The sequence below is a fragment of the Culex quinquefasciatus genome, chromosome 2, assembly GCF_015732765.1.
Source record: "Culex quinquefasciatus strain JHB chromosome 2, VPISU_Cqui_1.0_pri_paternal, whole genome shotgun sequence".
Taxonomy (NCBI): Eukaryota; Metazoa; Arthropoda; class Insecta; order Diptera; family Culicidae; genus Culex; species Culex quinquefasciatus.
Genome location: NC_051862.1, coordinates 24,071,749 through 24,098,594, shown reverse-complemented (window position 1 = coordinate 24,098,594; position 26,846 = coordinate 24,071,749). Strand labels below are relative to the sequence as shown.

The 26,846-nt window shown below is 42.0% G+C and overlaps 4 protein-coding genes across 6 annotated transcripts; 3 read left to right on the top strand and 1 right to left on the bottom strand.

Moving 5' to 3' along the window:
* The first annotated feature begins 63 nt into the window (after positions 1-63).
* Positions 64-5,423, top strand: LOC6035874 (lipase member H-A). The gene is given in 3 exon segments (XM_038254291.1): positions 64-227; positions 3,831-4,640; positions 4,643-5,423. Coding segments are annotated over 3 exon segments (1,149 nt in total). The 5' UTR covers positions 64-169; the 3' UTR covers positions 4,924-5,423.
* Positions 5,381-14,985, bottom strand: LOC6035873 (ornithine aminotransferase, mitochondrial). Of its 3 annotated transcripts, none has more exons than XM_001845935.2 (2): positions 14,630-14,985; positions 5,381-6,787 (listed from the first exon to the last, which is right to left on the bottom strand). In XM_001845935.2, exons 1-2 carry the CDS (start codon positions 14,775-14,777, stop codon positions 5,514-5,516), a joined length of 1,422 nt encoding a protein of 473 aa, XP_001845987.2. In that variant the 5' UTR covers positions 14,778-14,985; the 3' UTR covers positions 5,381-5,513. The 3 variants fall into 3 exon arrangements, with proteins under 3 accessions (XP_001845987.2, XP_038110216.1, XP_038110217.1); XM_038254288.1 differs by lacking the exon at positions 14,630-14,985 and adding an exon at positions 7,286-7,404; XM_038254289.1 differs by lacking the exon at positions 14,630-14,985 and adding an exon at positions 7,296-7,359.
* A 6,537-nt stretch (positions 14,986-21,522) lies between these two features.
* On the top strand, positions 21,523-24,984 carry LOC119765936. Its single transcript, XM_038250206.1, has 3 exons — positions 21,523-23,777; positions 23,881-24,363; positions 24,423-24,984. Exons 1-3 carry the CDS (start codon positions 21,523-21,525, stop codon positions 24,982-24,984), a joined length of 3,300 nt encoding a protein of 1,099 aa, XP_038106134.1.
* An 89-nt stretch (positions 24,985-25,073) lies between these two features.
* Positions 25,074-26,048, top strand: LOC119765935. Its single transcript, XM_038250205.1, has one exon. It carries the CDS (start codon positions 25,074-25,076, stop codon positions 26,046-26,048), a length of 975 nt encoding a protein of 324 aa, XP_038106133.1.
* Positions 26,049-26,846: the final 798 nt, after the last annotated feature.

The following is a 26,846-nucleotide window of genomic DNA, read 5'->3' as shown; positions in this document are numbered from 1 at the left end:
TGATTACTTCCCGATGCACGTAACTCTCGGCAATTTAATCGTCAACGCCAGTTGAGTCGCGAGGATGGTCGATGCCGGTTGTTGAAGGAAGAAGGAGCGCAATCTGAATATTGTTTGTTTTTCAATAAAAATAATACATCATAAGTAACTAGAGTTGATACTTCAAGAGATGAGGAAAACTGCAAAATGTTGGATTTTCCTGGCGTTGTTTGAGCTGTTGAAAGCAGGTAATTAAAACGGAACCATCTTGAAATTACCGGAAAATGTGGCCAATTATGAAAATATCTGATTCCATGTGAACTAGTTGCAATAAAGTGAATCCAATAGTGAGGTGATATAATCTTATGTGATAGGAATTCCCAGTAGAATGCGCATAATTTAATCACGTTGTATTAGTATATATAGCCAAGCTGTCTAGTTGTCTCTCAGTGTAATTTTAAAATTAAAACGTTAAGGTGACGACTTCCATCATTGCCATGATTTTTATTCAAATGTAATTTTTTTTTCAAGCCGAGCAATATGTTAACAAAATTCCTTTTAAAAGTTGTTTAAAATAGTTACACATGACGTTTCATTTTGGTTTTTTCTTCTTATTCCTTGTATTAATATGAATATTATCATAAATTAATGATTACAACATAAAATTCTATAAATTGGAGAAATTCATTCTTTAAAAGAAAAACACTTTTGGGTACAATAAGTGCATAAATTATTTAGATGCAAATATTCGTCAAGTTGACAGAAATATCGAGCATTTTAGAGTGAGGATATTTTTTTCTTGAAAATGATGGATGGCTTCACCTCAAGCGGCTGCTACTTTGCAACTTAACCCTGACTCACGACGCGGCTAATCCTTATCATGGAAAATTGACCTCCACGAATTCAACCTTTCTTTTGAAATTGAAACAAAGTGTTGAAATAGCATACAGAACATAAAGTGCCGAATGATTGATGAGCTTTATGTTCAGCTGTACTGAATAGGTGCAAACGAACCAGGAAGTAATATTTCCAACTGCCTTGAAAAAAAAAAAACTGGTTTGGAATACAATCACAACTCTTACTGAGTGTGATGAATGGATCTTAATAAGGTGCGGCTTACAATGTACGCGTGTGATGAGATTTCACGGTGTGTGTTGTTTGGTGTTCGCTTGATCAAACAGTTCGTCATCTTTATATGTCCAGTAATCTGTACAGCGAATACCGGTGCTTGCATCAAAAGAAGTTTCCCAAATCAACGGAAATTTGTAACGGCTGTAGGGACACTTCACACAGACGCCCTTGTTTAACCGTCACGACACTAAGGGTATGAGATGTTTCAAAATTAATAAGCAGCCGAACCATCAACAGAGTGAGCAATTCTTTACGAAATTATTTGGCTGGAACTAGTGAAATAGTGGAACCCAACCCTTTTTTGCCTTGGCTAAAAAATCACTCGAAAAATGAAATTCTTAAATAAGTTTAAACTCACTTTCAAGTATTCTTTTCGACTGTGTGTTAGGGTGCCCAGAATATAGGACTTTTTCTCAAAACCTAGCTCCACAAGCTGAATATTGTTCCTTGAGCTATTTTAGGACTCTGGGCCAAATATGAGCAAAATCGGTCAACATTTACCCATTGATACTCGAAGGTGAAGTTTGTATGGGAAAAATCGAAAAAATGTATGAGAAAACAAATTTCCTTACGGTTTGGTCTGCACGGTGCGCTTCTTCCATCAACATATTCCCAAAAGTGAGTTTCTCATTGGAAATTTAATGCTCTACAATTTTGTAGAACAAGCCAAAACCTTGAAACTTGATCCTGAAAAGTTATTAGCGGTTTAAAAAAGTCATTTTTGTATGAAAAGCATTTTTTCACCAACTTTTGGCTCGGGTATCAATGAGTTTATCTCAATAAATTTCGCTCAAAATTTGCACATATGCTTAAAACAATCAAAAAAACCTCTTTCCGCTTGTGGAGCAGGAGGTAATTTTTCTGGGTACTGAAAAATTTTTTGTCACTCAATTTTTCCTGAACTGGTTTAACCTGATCTGGTCCCATATGTTTTTTTTTGAAAATTATTAGATGTGTTGTGGTACTTGAATAGATACGTTAACAAGCAATTTTTTGCGGTTGATTTTGAGATAACCACAAAATTTTGAAGGGGTTTTATCGTAAATCGACAAATCAGATTTTTTTTAAAAGGTCAAATGAACAAAATTATTATTATTTTTGTTTTTTGAGTAACCATGATTCCAGGAGGATTCAAAAACGCACAAAAAAAGAAAAAAAATAATCCAAAAATGATCTTTAGCGAATTATTTGAAAACTAGCTTTAAAAGTTTGTTGCATGCATTTAAATCTCTAAGACTCATTTTTTTCGATTTTTTTTTATTTTTTTCATGTTTAGGAGGTTCTACGAGAAACTTGAATTCTCTTGTTTTATGGTTAACTTGTTTCATTTTCGGCATTTTAATTTGCATTTATCATGTTTAGTTTATATTTGTTTCTGATAGTATTTGGCTTATTTTACCTCCTCCTATTATTACTTTTAACCTTTTTAGTTTTTTTCAGGTTTTTGTAGTCACTTTTCAATCTTTTTCTTGTTTTTCACATTTCCTACTATATAATGATAATACACACATAGATTTTTTTACCGAATTCAAAAATTGCAATATCGGTAAATTTTAGATCGGTGAACCGGTCAAAATGAACATAATTTTACCGAATATCAGTATCATGATGAACAATAATGATGAAGTCAATTATTGTTCATAATATAAATAATCTTAGTGAAAAACACAGCCAAAATTGACCCCAGGAAAAAATACAACATAGGAAACATAGGCAAAGTCACAAGACACACAAAAATATTTTCAGAAATAAGCATTTGGTCCAGACAAGGTCAAAACGCCATTTTAAGTTTTCATACGACTTTTTGAAATATTAAGCTTGGTTATTCAGAATTGAAAGGGCAATTTATAACCTTCCATTTACGCGGTATTATGATTTTTTGAAAAATCTGTGTTTTTTTTTTCAAAGTTGAGGAAAATTACCAATATTGGGACCACCCTATCAAGGTGTAGGTCACGCTAATGGCCAAACAAAAAACAAATAAACAAATAATACGGATCAAGTTATTTTGGCCAAGGAACCCCAGAAAAAAATTTGAGCTCGATCAGAGAACTTTTTTTCGGTTTATGCCCTTTTCAAATGGAATTACTGAACAATTATCGAGTAATAAAAAGCTTTTTGAGAAGTGAGTAAACAAGTTTTCATAAAAATTATTGACAAATGACAAATTAAATTGTTTAGAAATACGACCGAATCCGTAACCTGTCGACAATGTGAAAAATTGGAAAACACTAAGATAATTTAAACTTTCTTAGTTTTCAATCTTTACAATGCTCTTTCTCGGCCTCAATTTGTCTGATTTTGGAAGGCTGTATGAAAAATTGTACTGAATTTTCTCAGGATTTTCTTTAGTTTTGTTAAAAAAAAAAACGATTTTTGTAAATTTTTAAGTGTTCTTTACTTTTACTTTATATAATTTTGAAAAAATGTTAAAATAAGGTTTTTGGGGAATTTCGCTTTTTGTTATTTTATAGAGTGTAATATTAATTTCTTAATTATCTTATCCTAACCTACAACTTTGCTGAAGGTCATATAGAAGTTAATTGTGTCCTAAAATAAACGATATTTATCCATCTTTTTGTTCAAAAAGCTTACGATTCATAACCACCATGTGCTTCCATCAAACTAGTTTGGTAGATCAGTTTAATTTAATGGAGGCTCTTGGTGGTTTAAATTTGAATAATTTCTTGACTAACCTCTCTAAATTGCCATTTCTGCAGATACCCCCATCGTCTTCCCGGAGGATGACGACTACTTCCGATCCTCGCTAACGGGCCGCTTCGCGCTCGAGTTGGACGATCTGGAGTACGAGCTGGACAACGAGGGCGACACGCTCGTGCCGCAGATCCTGTTCCCCCGGGACGAGGAGCAAAACTTCGTTCGGCTACCGGACCAGAACGGCGAGTTCGAGATCGTGTCGCGGATGTTGGTCCACGAGAGTCGCCGCAACGGTAGCACCTTCGAGGCGGCCAAGTACGTCAAGTTTAGGTTCTTTGCGCGGTCAAACAACTACCAGCCGGTGGAGTTGCGGTTCGATCAGATTCAGTTCCTGCCCGATCACCACGGGTTCAAGATGGCGCTGCCGACGAAGATCTTGATTCACGGCTGGTTGGGGAGTACCGATTCGGAGGTGATTGACCCGTTGGCAAAGGAGTACCTGGACCAGGGTGATGTCAACGTGATTGCCGTGGACTGGGAGAAGGGTGCCAAGACGTTGCTGTATCCGGTGGCTCGGTATCGGGTGCCGCAGGTCGCCGACGTGGTCGCGGCCACGATTGATAAGCTGCTGGAGTTTGGACAGTCGTCGGACCAGATTGGAATGGTTGGACACAGTTTGGGGGCGCACATTGCTGGGTTGGCGGGGAAGAAGACTCGTCAGAAGATTGGGTACATTGTCGGGTTGGATCCGGCTTCGCCGTTGTTTCGCGTGAAGAAACCTCACGAGAGATTGTCCGCAGATGACGCGCAGTACGTGGAGGTCATTCATACCAATGGGAAAGCGCTCGGATTCTTCAAGAATATTGGAACGACTGATTTTATCCAAATGGTGGAACTTCGCAGCCGGGATGCGGGTGGAGCTTAAGCTGCAGTCACCAGAGAGCGGTGGACTACTTCAAGGAGTCTCTTAAGGCTAAAGGATACTTTGCGAATCGATGCGCCGATGTGGACAACTTGCATGCCGAATGCTCGCTGGGAAGGGTAGAGCTGGGGGGATTTGAAGCGCGACGATTGAAGGGCAAACCGGGGGGAGTGTACTTTGTTCATACGGCGCCGAATAAGCCATTTTTGAGGAGTGGAGGAACGACAAGGTAAAATTGAAGATGATATAAGAATATTTGGCTAGATACGATGTACTAAATGCTTTTTCTATAAATAAACTTATTTAATGCGACAAATACAAGAAATAATAAATTTGAAGAGAAATTATAAAAAACTGTTTAGCCCTTAAAATAACTATCAATACAATTATTTCCACTACACGACCCTGCGTCTCCATCATGAAAACAAATCGATGCACTGGAGCATAGAACGTAAATCGCCTCAAAGTATGCAATAAGTTCCATGTCCAAGGCCAGCACGAAGAACACCGCCCACTCAGATAATTATGATGCTGATAAAATGTCGTTGAAACATAAAAACAACATAAAATCTCCTTTGTTCTGCTGTTTGTAAAGACACTTCTTGGCCTCTTTTTTGGGAGGTGCGTATTGACCCTTAGTCTTATAGTAGTGAGGAACGATGTCATCATCATCATATAAAACAATTTTTATTATTTAGATAAAACTTGTAAAATACCATGTATTGGAAAAAAATAAAACGTAAATCTAAAATTCAAAATCTTCTAAAATAAAATGCACTTACTTCTAATACTTCTTCCTCCTTCCTTCCCATCTTCAAACGCCTCACAGTCCCTTTGCAAACGCCATCACCGTATCCTTAATGATCCGCAAGCAGTCATCCATCTGCTCCTCGGTGATCGTCAACGGCGGCGCGAACCGAATGATATCCCCATGAGTCGGCTTGGCAATCAGTCCATTCTCCTTCAACCGAAGGCACACTTCCCACGCGTCAAACTTGGAGTTGATGACGATCGCGTTCAAAAGACCCTTTCCTCGAACGACCGACACGACATCCTTGGGCAGCTCGGCCAGAGATTCACGCAGCTTGCGTCCCATGCGGTCGGCATTTTCGGCGAGCTTCTCGTCGATGAGAACCTGCAGAGCGGCCATGGCCACCTTGCAGCCGAGCGGATTTCCGCCGTAGGTCGAACCATGCTCACCGGGCTTGATGCACAGCATGACGGGGTCGTTGGCTAGGACGGCTGACACGGGGTAGATTCCACCGGAGAGGGCCTTTCCCAGGATGAGGATGTCCGGCTTGACGTCTTCGTAGTCAACGGCCAACATGCGACCGGTTCGTGCGAGTCCGGTCTGGACTTCGTCGGCGATGAACAGGACGTTGTACTTGGTGCACAGCTCGCGGACCTTGGTCAGGTATCCCTCGTCCGGGACGACCACTCCGGCCTCACCCTGGATCGGTTCCACCATGAAGGCGCACACGTTCGGATCCTGCAGGGCCTTCTCCAGCGCAGCTGTGTCGTTGTACGGAACCAGCTCGAACCCAGGCATGAACGGTCCAAATCCTTCATAACTTGACGGATCGTTCGAGGACGAAACCGCCGCCAGTGTACGACCCCAGAAGTTGCCCTCGGCGAACACGATCTTCGCCTTGTTCTCCGGCACCTTCTTCACCTTGTAGCCCCACTTGCGGGCCAGCTTGCATGCCGTTTCCCCTCCCTCGACTCCGGTGTTCATCGGCAGAACCTTGTCGTACCCGAACAGCTTCGTAATGTACTCCTCGTACTCGCCCAGCACGTTCGAGTAGAACGCCCGCGAGGTCAGCGCCAGCACCTCGACCTGCTCCGTCATGGCCTTGATGATCTTCGGATGGCAGTGGCCCTGGTTTACCGCCGAGTACGCACTCAGGAAGTCGTAGTACCGCTTGCCCTCGACGTCCCACACGTAGACGCCCTTGGCACGGGCAAGCGCCACCGGCAATGGGTGGTAGTTGTGCGCCCCGAACTTGTCCTCCCGGTCGAACACGGCTTGGGAAGCGGCTCCTGGGCGGTCTCCCAGGTCGGCGGTTTTGGTCGCGGTCACCGTCGAGGACATCTTGGCTGGAAGGAAGAACAATCCGTAAATTTAGGTTTCGGTTTGGGATTTGAACAAATTTTGTTGAAACAATTACATTTTTATATTGTTTTTAGGTTGATTTTTGAATTTCTTAATTTATGTTATGTTAAATTATGTTGATTGATTCTAATAAATAATATATTCGCAAAGATCTGGAAATAAATATTTTTTAATTGATTAATCAATTGATTGATTTCTTCTTGAAGAAAATGTACGTTATTTTTTCAACAATTCTCTCTGTAAAACGTTGATAGAACCTCATGTTATTCTCTCACAAATTTGCAATCATTAAAGCATCTTTTTATTTTTAACTCCCAGCCGAGAAAAACAATCCGCTTCCCGTGGTCTATTTCTGTACTGTTTATTCCTGCCCGCAGTCTTTCCTTTCTCATCAGCAAATTTCTAATCGCGAAACCTTACACGTGACGACGCTGCACTTTTATTATCACTCAAGTACAAATTCAGTCGAAAGCATAACTTACTCTCACTTACTCTTTGAAAGTGAACAAAAACACAATTTAGGATGCTTTCGGAACAGATGTTGGGTAGAAACTAAGTCTCAGCATAGAGTGGATTGAATATCTTATAATACATTTGAACTTGCCACCACCGACAACCAAGAGCCGGACGGACTAACCTTTGTTGATAATACATCAATAAATTAACTGAGAAAATTTTGCATTAATTTATAAAATTGTCTTAAAACAAAATTTTGCTCAAATAAGCAAATCTAATCCAAAACCTGCGAAACTTTTAAAATTCACTGAGCATTCAAGGGTTAAGGCATAACAGTATCAATGAGCTCAATGAATCAGGGAAGCAGATTCACTAAGCAGAGCAAAGCGAAGGACTGTTTTTTTAAAACATGGAAACACAAAACAAGTTTGTTTGCTCCTTTCACTTGTTGTTAGTGACGTTAGCAACATAAGGAACAATGAGTTGTCAATAAGTAAGGATTTGAAAACAAAAATAAATCTCACGGCAATCACGATTTACAAGTACAATACTTGGTCCGAAGGATGTTGTGTTAAAAGAGTAAGCCTTTTTTTGTTGGCGATGCAAATTATATCACCATGGCAACAACGAAAAAATACTCAATTTTAAGCAATGGAACAAATTTAAATATTTTTTATTAACAATTAAGGGCCAATACAAATGTCAAATCTACATTCTTGATTACAAAACCAAGCTTCTTATTGATCAACCGTTCACAGTTTGAAATGTTGAGTATAATTTTCAAAAAAATCTTGCTGTACTTTGATTTTATAAATTATAAAATGAGACACATCTGCTATAAAAAGATAGGACACAAGCTGGGTGCTGAAAAGAAAGAATGCGTAACGTGATTTGCGAATGCTCCCTACTGCTCCTCACTACTAAAACTGCACCACAGTTGTAAACATTAACAAAGTAGAAGGCTATGTTCAAGTTCAAGCGTGACATATTTTTTACTGCTGAAGTGACTTGTTTTGAAACATTTTGGATCTGTTGAGTTTTTGCTGAAAAATTAAGAGCTTCGATGGGCGGCCAAAAGAGTTCTTTTTTGTTTTTCACGAGACGAAAAATTGCGTCAGAAGTGAGTGAAAATTTGTGAATCAGAAGAGGAACGGAATGAAAGTTCCGAGATTATGTATCTTTGATGCGCAGTGATAATATCGGAGTAAGATTATTCAATATTATTTGGCAGGTGCCATTCATAATTTTTGAAAATCCATCGCTAAAATTTTAAAATTATTTTTAAAATGTTAGCGACGAATTATGCTAATCTTGATTTCATCCCTCTTTATAAGATTTGTTGACTTTGAATATCTTAAATATAAATTAATTATAAAATCAATATAAATTATAGATCGATTACAATACTTCCCACTTCATGGAATCATTTTGCGAACAGTAAATTGGTTCCGCTTTGGCAGTTCTAGATTGAGGCCGCTTTGCGAACCACTATTCTGCACCTAGGACACAAGCACCCAAGCAACGAACTAATGCAGCATTCATGAACATATTTTCTAACTACATTTGCATTGATCTATCTTTAAAGAGTTGAAATAAGGTTAAGGTACCAAGATTCTGTTTACACGGTATGGCGGAAGGAAAATATTATAAATCGAGTTGTGTTTTACTTTCCTGATTAAAAAAAGCTTTTTCATATTAATGGAGACGTTGTTAATCGATAAAATTATCGTCGATAAAATTATCGTCTAACGATAACAACAATGGTTTTCGTTATTTTCGGGACGATAATGGTAATCTATCGTTACCGTTATCGTTATTTCGATAATTCTATCGGCCATAATCTTTCAAAAGTCCATTAATTCAACCATATCATGTTAAATTTTTTGTGTATGCACGAAAACTATATATTTTAAAATGTAGGTATTTAGTAAGATTCAAAATATAAATTCATATGTACTCAAACTTGTACACAAAATACCATTTTTTAAAATACTAAAATTTTCAAAATTTGCAAAATGTGGCATACGATGCGAAATTTTGTATGTGTGTTAACCCTCTAACGCCCATGGTTACTCCAGAGCACCACTAATTTTTGTCTTCAAAATTAAATTTCTCTGCAACCATGCATTTTTTCAACCTAGTTCAACCTGCCTTAGTTTGTATAGATTGTTGGCTTATAATCATAAAATTTTTATCCATTTTGGTCGACCCAGATACGAGTAATGGTGAAAAACGTAAAAAATCTCGATTTTGCTCTGGGCGGGAAGGGGTTAAAGGGTTATTAGAATATTTTTGTAAAATACTAAAACTTTCACAAAATACCGCATTTTTTCGAAAGTACTAAATTTTTCACAAATTACCGTTATTTTTGAAAATACACAAATTTTCAAAATACGCAATATTGGAATCAAACGAATTGAAATTTCATATGCTTTTTCACTTTATTAGAGTTTTTTTTTGAAAATACTAAAATTTTCACATAACACCGTAATTTTTCAAAAATACTCAAATTTTTAAAATGTGCAACATGGGTATCAAACGAACTGAAATTTCATTTGCTCTTTCAATTTGTTATATTTAAGTTTTTTAAGTCAAAAATTTTCACAAATTACCGTATTTTGTTGAAAATACTCAAATGTTCAAACTTTCTAAAATGGGTATCAAACGAAGCGAAATTTTGCATGCTTCATACATAGATTCAAATTGTGTATGCTTCATCTAAAATTTTGCGTCGTTTGATACCCATAAGCAAATTTCAAAAATTTGATTATTTTTATATTTTCCACAAAAAACTCTATTAATGTGGAAAAGCTAACAAAATTTCACTTTGTTTGATACCCATATTGCAAATTATGAAAATTTGAAAAAAATTGAAAAAAATACGGAATTTTGTGAAAATTTATAATAACTCTAATAGAGTGTAGGCATACAAAATTTCGCTTTTTTTGATACCCATATTGCAAATTATGAAAATTTGAGTACTTTCGAAAATCACACCTCCGTGTACGCACGAGAGCAAGCAGCAGTCAAGTGCTCAGTGCTAAATCGTTTTTTCGATTTTTTTCGCCGTAGTTTACCGTGATTAGCCGCGAGTTTGCTCCTGCAGCATGCCAAAGGCCGGCCGTGGCCGTGGCAGTTCGAGTGCGGCCTCGAAAAACCCGCGAAGTTCGTCTACCGGCCGTGTGCAAAAAGGTAAACAAACCAGCGCCGTGTCGGCCGCCATCGCGCAGGGGAGCGTCAGCGCTGAAGGCATCGACAAAAGTTACTACATCCCGGATATGTCCCAAGATCACCAGTGCGAACCCGTTCCGGTACTTCCGGTGCCACGACCAGTGGCACATCAACATCCGCCAACATCCCCATCAGGAACGAGTTCCAGATGCTGAGCGACGACGAAGAAAATAACAACTCTGACGGTAGCAGCACTACCGACGACGACGACGACGATGATGGTCGTGCACGGAAAAAGTGCCGACGTCAAAAAGAACAATTCTCCAACGGAACGAAGACCACCTCAATTTTTGTTTTGGACACGTTGGCGGACGATGTTGACGAGTTGCTGGAAGGCCTCGGATATTGTCTGAAAATCGGTAAGTCGGCAGTGCAAGTGATCACACTGAACAGAAAGATTTCGACCTGGTGCTTGAAGAACTGAAGCGTAGCAACTTCAACTTCTACACATACGACCCAGAGAAGCCCCCTGTTAAGGTCGTCTTGCAGGGTTACCAAGACCGTCCGATCGCCGACCTGAAGCGACACCTCTCGAACGCCGGAATAAAGCCACGGGAGATAAAAGTGCTCTCGCGAAAGACAACAGTCACAGGTACACACACCCTGTACCTGTTGTACTTCGACCGCGGCACCGTCAAGATCCAAGATCTGCGGCGGACTAAGACACTGGACGGTTTTGGGTAAACTGGCGGTTTTACACCAAGAACCCGACAGACGTAGCGCAATGCCACCGTTGCCAGAAATTCGGCCACGGCTCGCGGAACTGCAACCTCCGGCCCCGCTGCGTGAAGTGCGGTGAGTCACACCTCTCGGAGGCGTGCGCACTGCCACGAAAGGCGGACTTGGGGGAAAATGCAGTAGCAAACTAAGCCGCGCGTAAAGTGCGCGAACTGTGACGGCAACCATACCGGCAATTACCGCGGATGCGTCGCGCGCAAGGCTTACCTCGAGGAGCAGGAAAAGAGGAAGAAGAAAGCAGCAGCGTCCCACTCTCCTCAGCGAAGTACGAGCGCAGCCGTTCCTGCAGCTGGGCAGCGTACGGTTCCAGCGGACAACCCAGCGATCCCTCCTGGATGGGGGCGTTCGTTTGCCAGCGTGGTCGCTGCCGGTAGCGGCGATGCGGCCCAGCAAGGAGTCACCGGGGAAGATCTCTTTACCCTGCCGGAGTTCTTTGCTCTCGCGGGGGAGATGATGACGCGGTTTCGGAGCTGCCGTAACAAGGCGGAGCAATTTCTGGCCCTCGGAGAGCTGATGATCAAGCACATCTATAAGTTTTTTGAAAACTTTTTCTTACTCTTGTCTATTCCATAGTTATAAGTAATAATTTTTCGATTGAATTACGATGTAAATCACAGCTGAAAGGAACACCAAAACTCTGTTGTGTACCTAAATGAACTCATTGTAAATTGATTATTCACAAATAAAACCGAATTGAATTGAATTGAGTACTTTCGAAAAAATACGGTATTTTGTAAAAATTTAAAATAACTCTAATAGAATGAAAAGGCATACAAAATTTCGCTTTATTTGATACCCATATTGCAAATTATGAAAATTTGAGTACTTTCGAAAAAAATACGGTATTTTGTGAAAATTTAAAATAACTCTAATAGAGTGAAAAGGCATACAAAATTTCGCTTTATTTGATACCCATGTTGCAAATTATAAAAATTTGAGTACTTTCGAAAAAATACGGTATTTTGCGAAAATTTTAATATTTTCAAAAAAAATCTATTAATATTAAAAATCAAACAAAATTTCGAGTTGAACCTGCGCAGAAATTTTGTTGGTTGGTATACGTTCCAAGACCACCAAATAAAAAAATTGCAAAAAACTAACGTTAACATGCCGATTTAATATTTGTTTGTTGAAAATAGGTAAGTGAATAAACTAGTAAGTTCGAGCGCAACTTTTAAGAATTTATAACCATGGACTAGCTGCTATTTCTATTTTAAAACTTTTCTAAAAATACTAATGCATGAATCTAGTCTTAAATTAAAACAAAAAAATCTACAACTTTTGATTACGCCAAGGATTACGCATGATTCCGATTCACAAATTTGCCATCAATCTTCCTAAAGCACTCGAGTTGGATTCCTCGTGGGAACTTTCCATTGCCCAACTATACTCTTGATGATAACCTTTGTACAGTCCAGTGACGCCATTTGCGACGCGCAACTTGTTCCAAATTGTTTCCTGTGTTCTATCGAAAGGCTTTTTCATTGATTGATTACAAATAATTCAGAATTGTGCGTACAACCGTTAATGTTTTAATCTCTCCGACCTGACCACATTCCACCGTCTATATTTTTAGCGTCATTCTCTCTGGCTTACGATTTAAATTAATCTTTTTTTTTTCATTCCAGTACACGAATCGCAAAAGAGTCGCGTGTTTGCTGATAAGCAAAGAGAGAGAATTTCTGTTCCGTTGCTTGGCGGCACTTGACCGATTTGGCTTGACTTAGTGATAGCTTGTAGTATAAATTTCGTGATTAGGGCATTGTGACGATTATGGCGGAGCGATTTTGCGTGCGTACTATACACAGACATCAGGTCACTGAGCTGGGTAGACGAATTATCTGGAAGAGATTATGAGGGAATATTGCCAGGTTGACGACCAATCAGAATCAGAGGCGTGTTTTGTAATTTGTTTTTTGTTAAAAAAAAACAATGAAATAAATTATCAAGAGATTTTTTCTTAAGAATGATTTAATTGTGTCATTTTTTTAATTTTCTTTTAATTTTACCGAGATCAAAATTGTGGAACTTTAAAAAATAACATTGTCCAGCAAAAGGAAAAACATTTCGTGTCACCTTAAAAACAAAATCATCTTATTGAAATGTATACCGATTTTTTCTTAATTTAAATGTTTTTTTGGAAAAAATAAAGGTGTGAAAGGGGAGAGACAAAAACTACAAATAATGTTTGTATTGGCCTTATGATGTATTGAGCATGAGCATGAGCATGGTTGACTGCCAATGAGCTGCTACTCCGTTATTGACAGATCAGCTGAAGTTAAACAATGAATCAAAAATGATCAGTTGGAGCCAACCATCCGTTCACTGTTTAACCTCTAAAGATCTCTACTTTTTAAGTCAATACCGGCGCCCTCCCAAGAAGCCTGCAGTTCAACGAAAGGGAGGAATGTTAGTCCGATAGTTGAAGTTGCAGACTCATCAAGCACATAGTTTTTCGCTTTATACTTGTTGATACCGCTTGAGACCGTTGAATCCACAGCATCTCCTTCAAGCATCACGTGATTATTTTTTTTTTTTGGGTTAGTAGGATAAGGTATTGGCTTTTCGATGCCTCCCGAGCTACGACGCTATGGGGAGGACTTTCATAACAGACCCGTCGGCGAGCCTTCCGAGCAACGATGCTATGGGAAGGTCTTTCTGGTTAACACACAAAATCACTCACACACAGTTATTTTGCTCCACTATTAACTCGACGATCCAAATTGTCAGTGCGTCTTTCGATCATTATATAGAAATGGCTTTTTCAACGCAAAAAAAACCTTATTCGAAAAATTTAAACACAATCCACCCGACGCCGTGCCTTCCGATCAACGAAGATATAGGAAAGGCTTTGAAAATCACAAAAAAAAATCACTTTTCACTCCGAATATTTTTTACGACCACGCGCTCCCTTTGCCAATTTTGCACTCTGTATTGTCCTTATGATGTATTGAATAAAAATTAAATAGAATCGGAATATTAGCTTAGTCTTACGGAACGAGACAAACCACCATCTGAATTTATAAACCAACTATTGGGCTGCTGAGGGTTAGGCAAGTTGAACAGAATTTTTGTACCAAATTTTGTTTCTAGATTGTTAAAACTTCATTTCAGCTCCTAATATAGAATCTTAACATTTTTTTTTAGTTGAGTTGAGTTGTTGAGTTAAAAAAATACAATTTGTTACAATAAATTTTAGTATAATGTTAACAATACTTTTAACTAGGTTTTTTTTGTTCCAGATTGAAAAAAATATAAAATTGAGACAAAACAAGTTCAATTTATGCAGCAGAACTAGTTTACTGCAACACAGAGGTATCAATTGAAGGAAAAACCCCACTTCAGTAAAATTCCCTATAATTATTGTTCCATGACAAACTCATGGTTTTTATTACACTTACCATTTTGGTTGACAAACGAAGAAGATGGTCGCTTCTGGACCAGCACCGCTGCCACGGGACGTCCGCGGGCTCCAGCCCCAGCTTTGGACGCCGCCAGCAGCTTGTTGAACTGCCTCAGCAGCTGAACCTTGTCCACGTTCTTGATCATTTTGGCGTTGAACTTTACTGCAAACTTAAGCACTACTGCGCACTAGCAAAACCTTTTAAGCCAGAAAAGTAAGTCCGTGTCCAAACGGGTGCGACTCTCGATGATTACTGATAGCCGGCCTCGAGTGGAGTGGTCACTTTTATTGTTTCGACACAGTCGCAGAAGCTGCACACACACACACACACACACGTTTAAACAGCTGCTGAGCTGGTAGTAAAAGTATGGAAGGAGTTGCGAATTCTCTTGCTGCTCTCTGTTTGGAGTTGATTTCAGCGACGCATTTCAGCAAACAGGGAGGAAGGATGAAGAAGAGTGCTCGTTAACGAGAGTTATTTTGGACCTGTTTTCATTTTACTTACTCTTTTCGATATTTTTGGAACGTTCCTGGTTGAACATTTGTTTTGTGATGTGTATTCTTTGCTGAATAATTCGGGATGAATGTTTTATATTATAATATTTAGCAAAACGGGTAATGTCTAGAGTACTACTTACAAAACTAAACAAAAATGATAACACTGAAATCTAATCTATCAACCAGAGTTATTTTTGCGTTCACTGATGTCACTACAATGAATAAAAAATAATTAGTTAAGTGATTTTCAGAATAAGGACATACAAATTAGGCTGTACAGTACAGTCTAGATTTGATTATCCGAAAGTTTGTATGGGACTTCAAACAATCGAATCATTAAAATCATTATTTTTTTGCATTTCGCTTCAAATTCGAGTTCGCAACCCCATTTTAGTAAAATTTTAGTGGAAAACCTAAATTTAAACTTAAAACATCATCATCATCAATACATATACTAGGATGTAACAAAACGTGTCAATTTAGCGGGCATTTCAGGGCATAATCCCCTAGGTTACTGAGCCCAAATCCCAAATATTAGCTTGATTGTTTGCGACAGGATCTATCCAGCTTTTTAAGCAAAAATGGCGTTCTAATGGTGAACGCCAGAAATGCCAAAATCACGCAGCGGTACCAACATTACGCAAAAAGTGTGCCATGGCATGACAGCCACATTTTTTTCTAATGTTGGTGCTACTGCGCGATTTTGACATTTCGGACGTTCAACATTCGAACGCCATCTTCGCTTAAAAACCTGGATTGGCTTTTAATTTTAAATGGGATTTAACTCGAAAAATTGGTGCGTTTTGGTTTTTGCTAGTTTTGAGCCACGTACGATTTTTTGCATTTTTTTCCACGGCTTACAAGTCCGTGTTACTGGAAACGACTTTGCCGCAGAGTGCGAAAAGATTCGTCCACTGTTGCAAATGTTACAGAATTTATAACATCACCGCTGAAAGAATCAACTTTTTATTCACTCTTATCTGGCAGCACTTGCTGCTCCTGCAGAAAAGATTGAGGCAGGCGACGCTCATGCAACCAAGAAAGCTGATGTTGCTGCCAGAACAGAGTGAAGAAAAAGTTGATGTTTCCAGCGGTGGTGTTATAAATTCTGTACCATTTTATTTAAACAGTGGACGAATCTTTTCACACTCTTCGGAAAAGTTGTTTCCTGGAACACGGACTATGAACTCATGAGGTTCTTGAAAATGCAAAAAATGTGGGGAGCTCAAAAGTAGCAAAGGCAAAACGCATCGATTTACAGGTTAAATCCCATTTTAAAGTTTAAGTCAAAGGGCCAGGTACTGTCACAACCAATCAAGCTCATATTTGGGATTGGGGCTCAGTAGGGCAAAGGGATCATGCCCTGAAATGCCCGCTAAATTGACTTGTTTTGTTACATCCTTACATATATGCTACCATCAAAAATTTGCAAAAGATCAATGGGTTTATGCAAATATTTGTATTCCTGAAATTTCACATTTTGTATTGATCTGTGGTCCTAAAATTCAATACATGAAGAATTATTGAAATTTTGTTTTGCTTCCTAATTTTTGGGGAAATTTTTGAATAAAATTTGCCAAAGCCTTAGCTTATTTTTTGCTTCATATATGTGGTCGAGTGGTCAAAAACTGCAGCATTTTTAATTAGCTAATTCTAAGCCTTTTAAAACTTGATTAAAGTGACTTACGAGAAAATGATCTAAGATATTTTAAAAAATAGAGAGTGGGGAGACTTGATCCCATTTTTTTTGTATCGCACATAACTCTGTAAATTTCTCACTAGAGCAACTCTCTACGAAATCGGCCGATTTCGACCATTTTTATTTTTTGTATTTTTTTATTTGACTCAAACTTTGTGGGGGCCTTCCCTATAACCAAAAAAGCTATTTTGCGTCATTGGTTCACCCATACAAGTCTCCATACAATTTTGGCTGCTGTCCATACAAAAATGGTATGTAAATATTTAAACAGCTGTAACTTTTGGGTGAATTTTCTGATCAAGACACCAATTCGGCAAGACACCAATTCGGCAAAGTTGTAGGTATTGTTAAGGACTTTTGAGAAAAAAATAGGTACACGGAAAAAAAATTGCAGATTTTTTTTATCAACTTTTTTTCACTAAAACTCAATTTCCCAAAATACGTAATTTTTGATTTTCGAGATTTTTTGATATGTTTTAGAGGACAAAAATCCGCAACTTTTGAGCCATAGAGAAACATGGTCAAAAAAACTGCCGCCGAGTTATGAATTTTTGAAAAAATAGTGATTTTTGGAAAAAATCGATGTTTTATGCAAAAACAAGTTTGACATTACTTTTTAATGCAAAATTGAATTTGCAATCGAAAAGTACTCTACATATTTTTTGATAAAGGGCTTCGTTTTCAAGATATAGCCACCGAAAGTTTGATTTTAGCGAAATATTTGCAGTTTTTCAATTTTTAAAAATAGTGACCATGAGTGACCATTTCTAAAAATATTTTTTTTTTGAAAAGTTCAGAAAATTTGCTATAAAACTGTCGAAGAGACATTGAAGATTGGACCTCGGGTTGCTGAGATAGAGCCGCTTTAAGAAAAAGAAACACGAAAATTGAAGTTTTCTAAATCTCACCGAAACAACCCACCTTTTTCTAATGACGATATCTCAGCAATTAATGGTCCGATTTTCAATGTTAATGTATGAAACACATTCGTGAAATTTTCCGATCTTTTCGAAAAAATTATTTTGAAAATTTTTAAATCAAGACTAACATTTTAAAAGGGCCACAATATTACGCCCATTTAAAATGCTAGTCTTGATTTAAAAATTTTGAAAACAGTTTTTTCGAAAAGATCGGAAAATTTCACGAATGTTTCATGTATTATCATCGAAAATCGGACCATTAATTGCTGAGATATCGTCATTAGAAAATGGTGGGCTGATTGGGTGAGACTTAGAAAACTTCAATTTTCGTGTTTCTTTTTCTTTAAGCCGCTGTATTTCAGCAACCCGAGGTCCAATCTTCAATGACAATTCAAAGACAATTTTATAGCAAATTTTCTGAACTTTTCAAAAAAAATATTTTAGAAATGGTCACTCATGGTCACTATTTTTAAAAATTGAAAAACTGCAAATGTTTCGCTAAATTCAAACTTTCGGTGGCTATATCTTGAAAACGGAGCCCTTTATCAAAAAATCTGTAGAGTACTTTTCGATTGCAAATTCAATTTTGCATTGAAAAGCAATGTCAAACTTGTTTTTGCATAAAACTTCGATTTTTTCCAAAATCACTATTTTTCAAAATTCATAACTCGGCAGGACCATGTTTCTCTATGGCTCAAAAGTTGCGGATTTTTGTCCCCTAAAACATATAAAAATCTCGAAAATCAAAAATACGTATTTTGGGAAATTGAGTTTTAGTAAAAAAGTTGATAAAAAAAATCTGCAATTTTTTTCCGTGTACCTATTTTTCTCAAAAGTCCTCAACAATACCTACAACTTTGCCGAAGACACCAAATTGATCAGAAAATTCACTCAAAAGTTACAGCTGTTTGAATATTTACATACCATTTTTGTATGGACAGCAGCCAAAATTGTATGGAGACTTGTATGGGTGAACCAATGACGCAAAATAGCTTATTTGGTCATAGGGAAGGCCCCCACAAAGTTTGAGTCAAATAAAAAAATACAAATAAAATCCATTTCCGGTTTTGGTAGAGAATTGCTCACTAAACTATGATCTTTTTGCATGAATTGAAAGCTAATACATTCAACTATGTTTGGCTGATAAGGGTATTTCATTAGATAAACTCTTCGAATCATGCCAATCGTTTTTAAAAAATATTTTAAACCAGCATTTTCAAAATGTTGGGGGTAATTTGATCCCCCTTTCAACACTTTGAAGAAATCTTAAGCAAAATGTTTGTTATTCATCCAAACTTTTAATTTTCTATAAGTTACAGCAATTTCACATTAAACCTGTACGTTTGTGTTCAAAATATAACAAGTTTAGCATGCAAAATATTTAAAAACTTAAAATTTTCTTTGTTGGATCAAAATTGAGCATGTTTACAAAAGCTAGTAATTTTTGTTTACAAAACATTTGTAAAATGGTTCACATTACAGTAAGTTATGTACAACTATACTAAAGGAAACTATGTACGAAAACCCAGCCCAATTATTTAATCTTGAGGCTGATTCCAATGTCTGAAAAAATGCAGGGATCAAGTCTCCCTAAACGCGCTTTTTTAAACAATTGATTGTAAAAATAGTATGACGATAAATTTAACGTCAAATGCATGAGGGTTTTGGAATTGATATGTATACCAAACAATTCATGTATAAAAAATATTTTTTTGAATGATTTTTGAGTGTCTTCTATACTTATCAAAACAAAGAAAAAAGATCTCTTGGAAAATTTTTGCAGCACTTCTTAGAAAAATGTGTGTAACTCAATCTAAACATTTTTTAATTTTTTTTTTGTTTTCCACAATGAGTTTTAGTCAATTTCGCACAACTTTCTAGAACAAAGCTAATTGTTTTACCCACATGCAGACGAGATACAGGCTTGGGATCAAGTGTCCCCGGGGATCAAGTCTCCCCACTCTCCCCTATGAATTCCAAAACATAACAGAGTATTAGGTATTCAGTTCAAGTTAAAAAGGTTATTGAATTTTACATTTTTTTATTCCAATCCATTCAAAATTAGCCAAATTAGTGTTTAAAGAGTTGACTTTTTGAGATATACAAATAAAAAAAAATGTCGAAAAAAGCACGTTTTTCAGAAACGCGATTTTTGTTGCCAAGCCTTCTACAAATACATGCAACACAACTCTACAAACAGAAATAGATTTAGTTGCCTAGATCCAAGATGTTTCCAAAATCTTACCAATCGGTAGGCCTAATCTTACCCCATTGACTGTACTAATCTCGTACAAAGCTAATCGTACTATACAAAAGATTCAACCCAATGACTCGTTTTGCCCAAAAATCCTTATCGGTATCGCACGCTGTGTTATCATGTATGCCCCTATACCTTGCGGGGACCCCCTTGGACGAGACTCGACCTGACGACTCAAGCTCGGCAGCAGTGCATCGTTCTCCGGTTGTCGTCACCCGACTGGGGTAGGTGACAACAGCTTGTGCCGGCAGGTAAGGCAATCTAGAATTCATAAATTTCCCGCCCATTCAGCCGTCTTATCAGCTTAATGACCCTTTTTTCGTGTGTTTGAAAGGAACTGTGACGCTTTGTCCGGACCGTGTTTGCCTTAACCAAAATTACTCACAATGGTGTGAGATGATAAAAGAATGCAATTTTTGTGAAGATATTTTTGCCTAACCTTGGGTGGTAAACGGTTTCAGACACAAACACGCTTGATATTTGTAAGCTCTCTTGGGGACAATTCAGGAGTGTGATAAGAAAATCACCGCCACTTTAGAGTGTGGATCAACAAATCTTAAAGTCTAATTTTTATTTTATTTTCATTTATCTTAATATACGCCAAATCAATGATAATTTTGAGGGTTTCTAATAAGTTGTGGATAATAGAATCATGAACAAAAAATGTGTTTCGTAATTCGGCCCTATTTCAGTCAAATTTCAATGTTGATTGCCTGTTACATTTCGAAAAGAATTTTGTTAATATTTTATCACCGCCATTTTGTCTGCAATCTTGGATTTAAAATGTCCAAATCACTTTAGAGCAGCGATTCTCAACCTTCTCCATGTGTTCGCGCGCAGTCACCCTGTGCGCAACGGACGGTGTTGGTGCGGCGTCCTATTCCCCGCACGAGCAGCTGTCAAACTCGCCGTCGCCCGTCGCTGCCAACTTGATCGACAAAAAACCCCGCTCACAGCGGAAGTAACCACACACACAACACTCTCAGCACAGCCGTCGACCAGAGCAGTCGGCAAAACACGTTTACGCTACAAATAAAATTAGAATTAGTTTGAGAGAGATAAAATACAGTCCACTTTAGTTTAATCCAGTGCGCCGCGTTTTATTTCGCATGTTCCACTGCTCCCCGCGACTAACATTGGACCTTCTCAGCCGGATAAAAAGTGAACCACGAAATGGAACAGCTTCGAAAGCGTCGCGATGTGCTCTTTTCGCGAGTGAAGTGGGAGCAGTCGAACATTAGTGCGTTGGAGAAAAGAAAGCCTCCGATCGGAGAGCTGCAGGAACGCCTGCACAAATTGACGGACCTCAGTGACCAGTTTGACAAAGTGCAGAGCAATCTGGAAGAACTGACGGAAGTGATTAGTGAAATAACCTCAATTTTCAACTACCGGTTGGAATTCGAGGAACTGTACTATACAGTGAAAGCGCGCTACATCCGGATGCTGGAGGAACAGCAGCCCCTCAAGGAAGCGGCAAAGGAACTGTCGCGGAGACAAAGGACGAACTGCGGAACGCCATGAAGCTGCTGCTCGAAGCACAGGCCCAGACCCAGAGCACCATGTCGCAACTGGCTAGCCAAGTTGGCACGAACGCACGTTCCCGTCCTAACGAAGATTCTCACAGTTCCGGAGCCCTAGTTCCGCTCGAGGTGCGCCTGCCGTCCTTCTCACTGCCGACGTTCATAGACGAGCAGATGCAGTTGGCGTCCGTTCACGAAAGCACGGAGAAGGAGCAGGAACGGAGGGAGGATCAACGAAAGACCGCTCCGTCAACCAAGGCGATCCAGAGTTTCCACGCGAACACCCAGCCAACCTGCCCAAAGTGCTCCGAAGCTCACACCATCTACCAGTGTGCCAGCTTCAGGGAGCTGCCAGCAAGCGATCGACGAGAGTTGGTGGAGCGAGCCAAGCTCTGCTTCAATTGCCTCAAGTCGACCCACGGAGTGAAAAGCTGCACGTCAGGATCGTGCAGGAACTGCAAACAGAAGCACCACACGCTGCTCTGCACGGGTGGTGCCAGCTCGTGCTCGGACTCCGGCCAGCCCCGCGACCAACCAGCAGCTGAAAAGAAGCAGCCACCTACGAAGGTGGACACGACGAAGCAAGCGGATTCGGTGGCATCTTATGTCACGGATCTCCGGACCAGCCGTTCAGTGAACTTCATGAGCTTGCTGCCTACGGCTGTCGTCAAAGTGATGGGGAGAAACAACGTCTTCCACGAAGTGCGGGCAATGGTCGACTCTGCCTGCATGAACTCGCTGATCAGCAAACAAGCCTTCGAACGTCTTGGCCTGGAACGGCGCAACGCCAGCATTCTCGTGAGCGGCATCACCGACGGGAAGCCCAGCAAGACAACCGGAGCAGTGACGCTGCAGATCGCATCGCGATTCGACGACCGTGTCGTCATCGTGGTGGATGCACTCATCCTGAACAACCTGGTTCCGGATCAGCCGAGTCAGCAGTTCAACGTCGACACGAATGCCTTGGCCGAGGCGCCGCTCGCAGACCCGAGCTTCAACCAGCGTGGAAAGATCGACCTCTTGCTGGGAATCGAGGTCTTCTTCTCCATTCTTGAACCGGGCAAGCTGTTCGACGGTCGAGGTGCGCCCATCGCACAGAACTCCATCTTCGGCTACCTGGTCGGTGGCCAGTTCGACACATCGCATGCCGCCGAGGGCCGTGCGGTTTTGGGGCTCACAACTACAATGAACCTGGACCAGACTCTACGGAAGTTCTGGGAAGTGGAGGAGGTGCCCAAAGCCATGCAGTACACTCCGGACGAGCAGCGCGCTGCCGAGCATTTCCACTCCACACTCTCTCGCAACGAAGCTGGGCGATACGTGGTTCGCCTTCCCTTCGACAGTGCCAAGCCGCAGCTCGGCGAATCGGCTACCGCTGCCATCCGGCGGTTCAAGGCCATGGAACGAAAGTTTAGCCTCGACAGTGAGCTACAACAGAACTACAAGCAGTTCATGACCGAGTACCTGGCGCTCGGGCATATGGAGAAGGTGCCGCCTTGCGAGGTGGCAGTTACACCGGAGAAATCGTTCTACCTCCCACATCACGGCGTGTGGAAGGTGGACAGCAAGACGACGAAACTCCGCGTCGTGTTCGACGCCTCGAGCAAGACTGCCTCCGGGGTGTCCCTGAACGACCGCCTGCTAGTGGGGCCGAACGTGAACGAGCCACTCTTCAACGTGTTCACCCGCTGGCGCACCTACAAGTTTGCCTTTTGCGCCGACGTCGAGAAAATGTATCGGCAAGTGCTCGTCGCCAGAGAAGATGCCGATTACCAGCGAATCGTGTGGCGTGAAAGTCCGGAGCAACCTCTGGAACACTACCGCTTGCTGACCGTCACCTATGGAACAGCGAGTGCGGCGTACCAAGCCATGGCGGCCTTGCGGCAGGTCGCTGAGGACAACAAGGAGCAGCACCCGCTGGCAGCCGAGCGGTTCCCCCTGAACTTCTACGTCGACGATCTGCTCTCCGGAGCAGACTCGATCGGCGACGCCAAGAACCTGCGCAACGAAATCACCCACGTCCTGGAGAGTGGTGGTTTTGTCCTGCGAAAGTGGAGCTCGAACGATCCGCAGCTACTGGAGTGCGGTGCAGAACAAGACGAGTCCATTCCGTTCAAGCTACCCCAAGAAGAAGACGCCGTGAAGGCCCTGGGAATCAAGTGGACCCCTCAGGAGGACGCGTTCAGCTTCGACCTCAACTTCGACATTGACAGTGCCAACACCAAGCGCCAGCTACTGTCCGACTCGTCGAAGTTCTTCGACCCATTCGGTTGGATCGCACCTGTGACCATCCGGATGAAGATCCTTTTCAACACCTGTGGCTCTACGACCTAAGTTGGGACGATCCACTCCCAGCCTTCATCCTGGGAGAGTGGATTGCGCTGAAGGAATCGCTACACCACCTCAGACGAATTCGGATCAAGCGCTGGATTCCACACTCTGGAGGAAGCTGCAACTCCACGGGTTCTGCGACGCCTCCGAGGCTGCGTACGCAGCTGTGATCTACGCCCGCACGGTCGCCGAAGACGGCACAGTCGAAATCAACCTCGTCGTCGCCAAAACCAGAGTCGCACCCATTCAACAAATCTCCCTGCCACGCCTGGAGCTGCTGGCGGCCGAGTTGCTGGTGGACCTGATGGTGAAGGTGCTGGAATCGTTCACGCACTTGGAGGTCGAGCTAGTGGCGTGGAGCGACTCGCAGATCGTGCTACACTGGCTCTCGTCGCTGCCAAGGAAGTGGAAAACGTTTGTGGCCAACCGCACGTCCAAGATTCTGCAGTTTCTGCCGCGCAAGCACTGGCTCCACGTGTCGTCCAAGAACAACCCGGCCGACTGCGCGTCCCCGGGGAATCACGCCGCTTGAGCTGCTGATGCACCCCCCTGTTTTACGGCCCCAGCTGGCTGAAAGAGATCAAGGATTACTGGCGCATTGAACCACTGGGCGAGGTCGAAGAGGATGAGCTGCTGGAGATGCGGACTACGATCACCTGCCTGTTCGCGAGCGCCGTGCCGCCGCCCTGGTGCGACCACGAAACGCTGACTTTCCTGCTCAACCGCTACTCGGATCTGGCTCACATTCGGCGCATCTTGTGCTGGATCAACCGTCTGCGGCTCAACTCTCTGGCTCGTCGCACCAACGCGCCCAAGCTGGAAGGACCGCTGACGCCGATGGAGATCAACGACGCTTGCTTGCAACTGGCGCGAGCGGCTCAACACGACAGCTTCCAGACGGAAATCGATTGCCTGGTCAAGAACGCACCGCTTCCAGGCAACAGCAAGCTCAAGGCTTTGTTTCCGTTCGTCGACGCAGATGGCACTCTGCGGGTTGGTGGCCGACTCCAGAACTCCAACCAGCCGTACGACGTGCGCCATCCTGTGATCATCCCAAAGAGCACCGGTACACGAACCTGCTGCTGTCAGAAGTCCACCTTCGCAACCTGCACGCAGGGCCAACTCTGATGATCGCCACACTCAACCAAAGATATTGGATCGTTGGCTGCCAAACGGTGGTTCGTGGCTACGTTGCGAACTGCACTCGCTGCTGCAGAATGAAGGCGAAAACCGCGACGCAGCTGATGGGAAGCCTGCCTTCCGTGCGGACGAACCCGGCTCGTCCTTTCGTGCACTGCGGTGTGGACTTCGCGGGTCCAATCCTCGTCCGCACCTCCAACCTTCGGACGGCCAAGACAGTGAAGGGCTACGTCGCTGTCTTCGTTTGCCTCGCGACCAAGGCAGTACACCTAGAAGCCGTCTCCGACCTGTCCACGAGCGCGTTCCTGGCCGCCCTCAAGCGCATGTTCGCCCGTCGTGGGATAAGCAGCGAGATCTGGTCCGACCACGGAACCAACTTCGTGGGCGCGGACCGACACATCCGAGAGCACCTGCAGTCACCTGAGTTCAACCGAGCTGTCAACCAGTACCTGTCGGATCTCAAGGTGAAGTGGACGTTCATCACTCCATCCGCCCCCCACATGGGAGGAATCTGGGAAGCGGCGGTGAAGAGCATGAAGAAGCACCTCCGAGTGGTGCTCGGGAACACGGCGCTGACGTACGAGGACCTTTCGACCGTCTTGACGCAGATCGAGGCGTGCTTGAACTCGCGCCCCTTGTGCCAGCTCTCTGCGTCGCCCGACTCGTACGAGGCCCTCACGCCGGGCCACTTTATCATCAACCAGCCGCTCAACCTGCTGCCGGAACCGGACGTCAGCCACATCAAAGAAGGCCGTCTGGACAAGTGGCAACGGATTCAGCGCCACGTCGACGAGATCTGGGCACGCTGGCGTGACGAGTACGTGGCCACCCTCCAACCGCGGAACAAGTGGCAAACGGTGCAGCAGAATCTGGATCCGGGACAGCTGGTCCTGATCAAGAACGAGAACACGCCACCTGCGGCCTGGGAGCTCGCAAGGATCGTCGCAGCACATCCGGACCCGTACGGCGTCGTTCGCAACGTCACCGTGCGCAGAGGAGAGAAGGAGTATCAGCGGCCGGTGCACAAGCTGGTCCCGCTTCCGATGGATTGAGGCATCCGCCTCAAGGGCCGGGAGGATGTTCGCGCGCAGTCACCCTGTGCGCAACGGACGGTGTTGGTGCGGCGTCCTATTCCCGCACGAGCAGCTGTCAAACTCGCCGTCGCCCGTCGCTGCCAACTTGATCGACAAAAACCCCGCTCACAGCGGAAGTAACCACACACACAACACTCTCAGCACAGCCGTCGACCAGAGCAGTCGGCAAAACACGTTTACGCTACAAATAAAATTAGAATTAGTTTGAGAGAGATAAAATACAGTCCACTTTAGTTTAATCCAGTGCGCCGCGTTTTATTTCGCATGTTCCACTGCTCCCCGCGACTAACACCATGTAAATCAAGTAGGCCCGGTACCCCCGTGGAGAATCGACATTGATGACTTTGATATGATTTCGATTTCTTTTTGGAATATTTTTCAACTGTTAAAGTTTGGCTCAAGATTACTGCGCGTATTCCCGAAAAAGACACGCGGCATACTAGCCTCGAAACGACGCGCCGCACTTTCGGCAAATGCGCGCTGTCAAATCCCATACTGCGCGTTTTGTTTTTGTTGATCTTCTTCTTCGAATCGCATGGCATTGTTGCCGGGTATGTTTTTTATTGCACCAAAATTGTAGAAAATCGCTGGCAACAGTGTCTGCGGTACATTCTGAAATGCCGCGCGGCGTGTACCTTCGAGAGAAACGGACAATATTATGTTTAAAACACGTTCTGGGGTAGGACACACAAGGTCCATGCACTATTTCTGGAAAAAAAGTTTTTTGAATAGTGTTCAAAAAAATTGTTGCGTTAA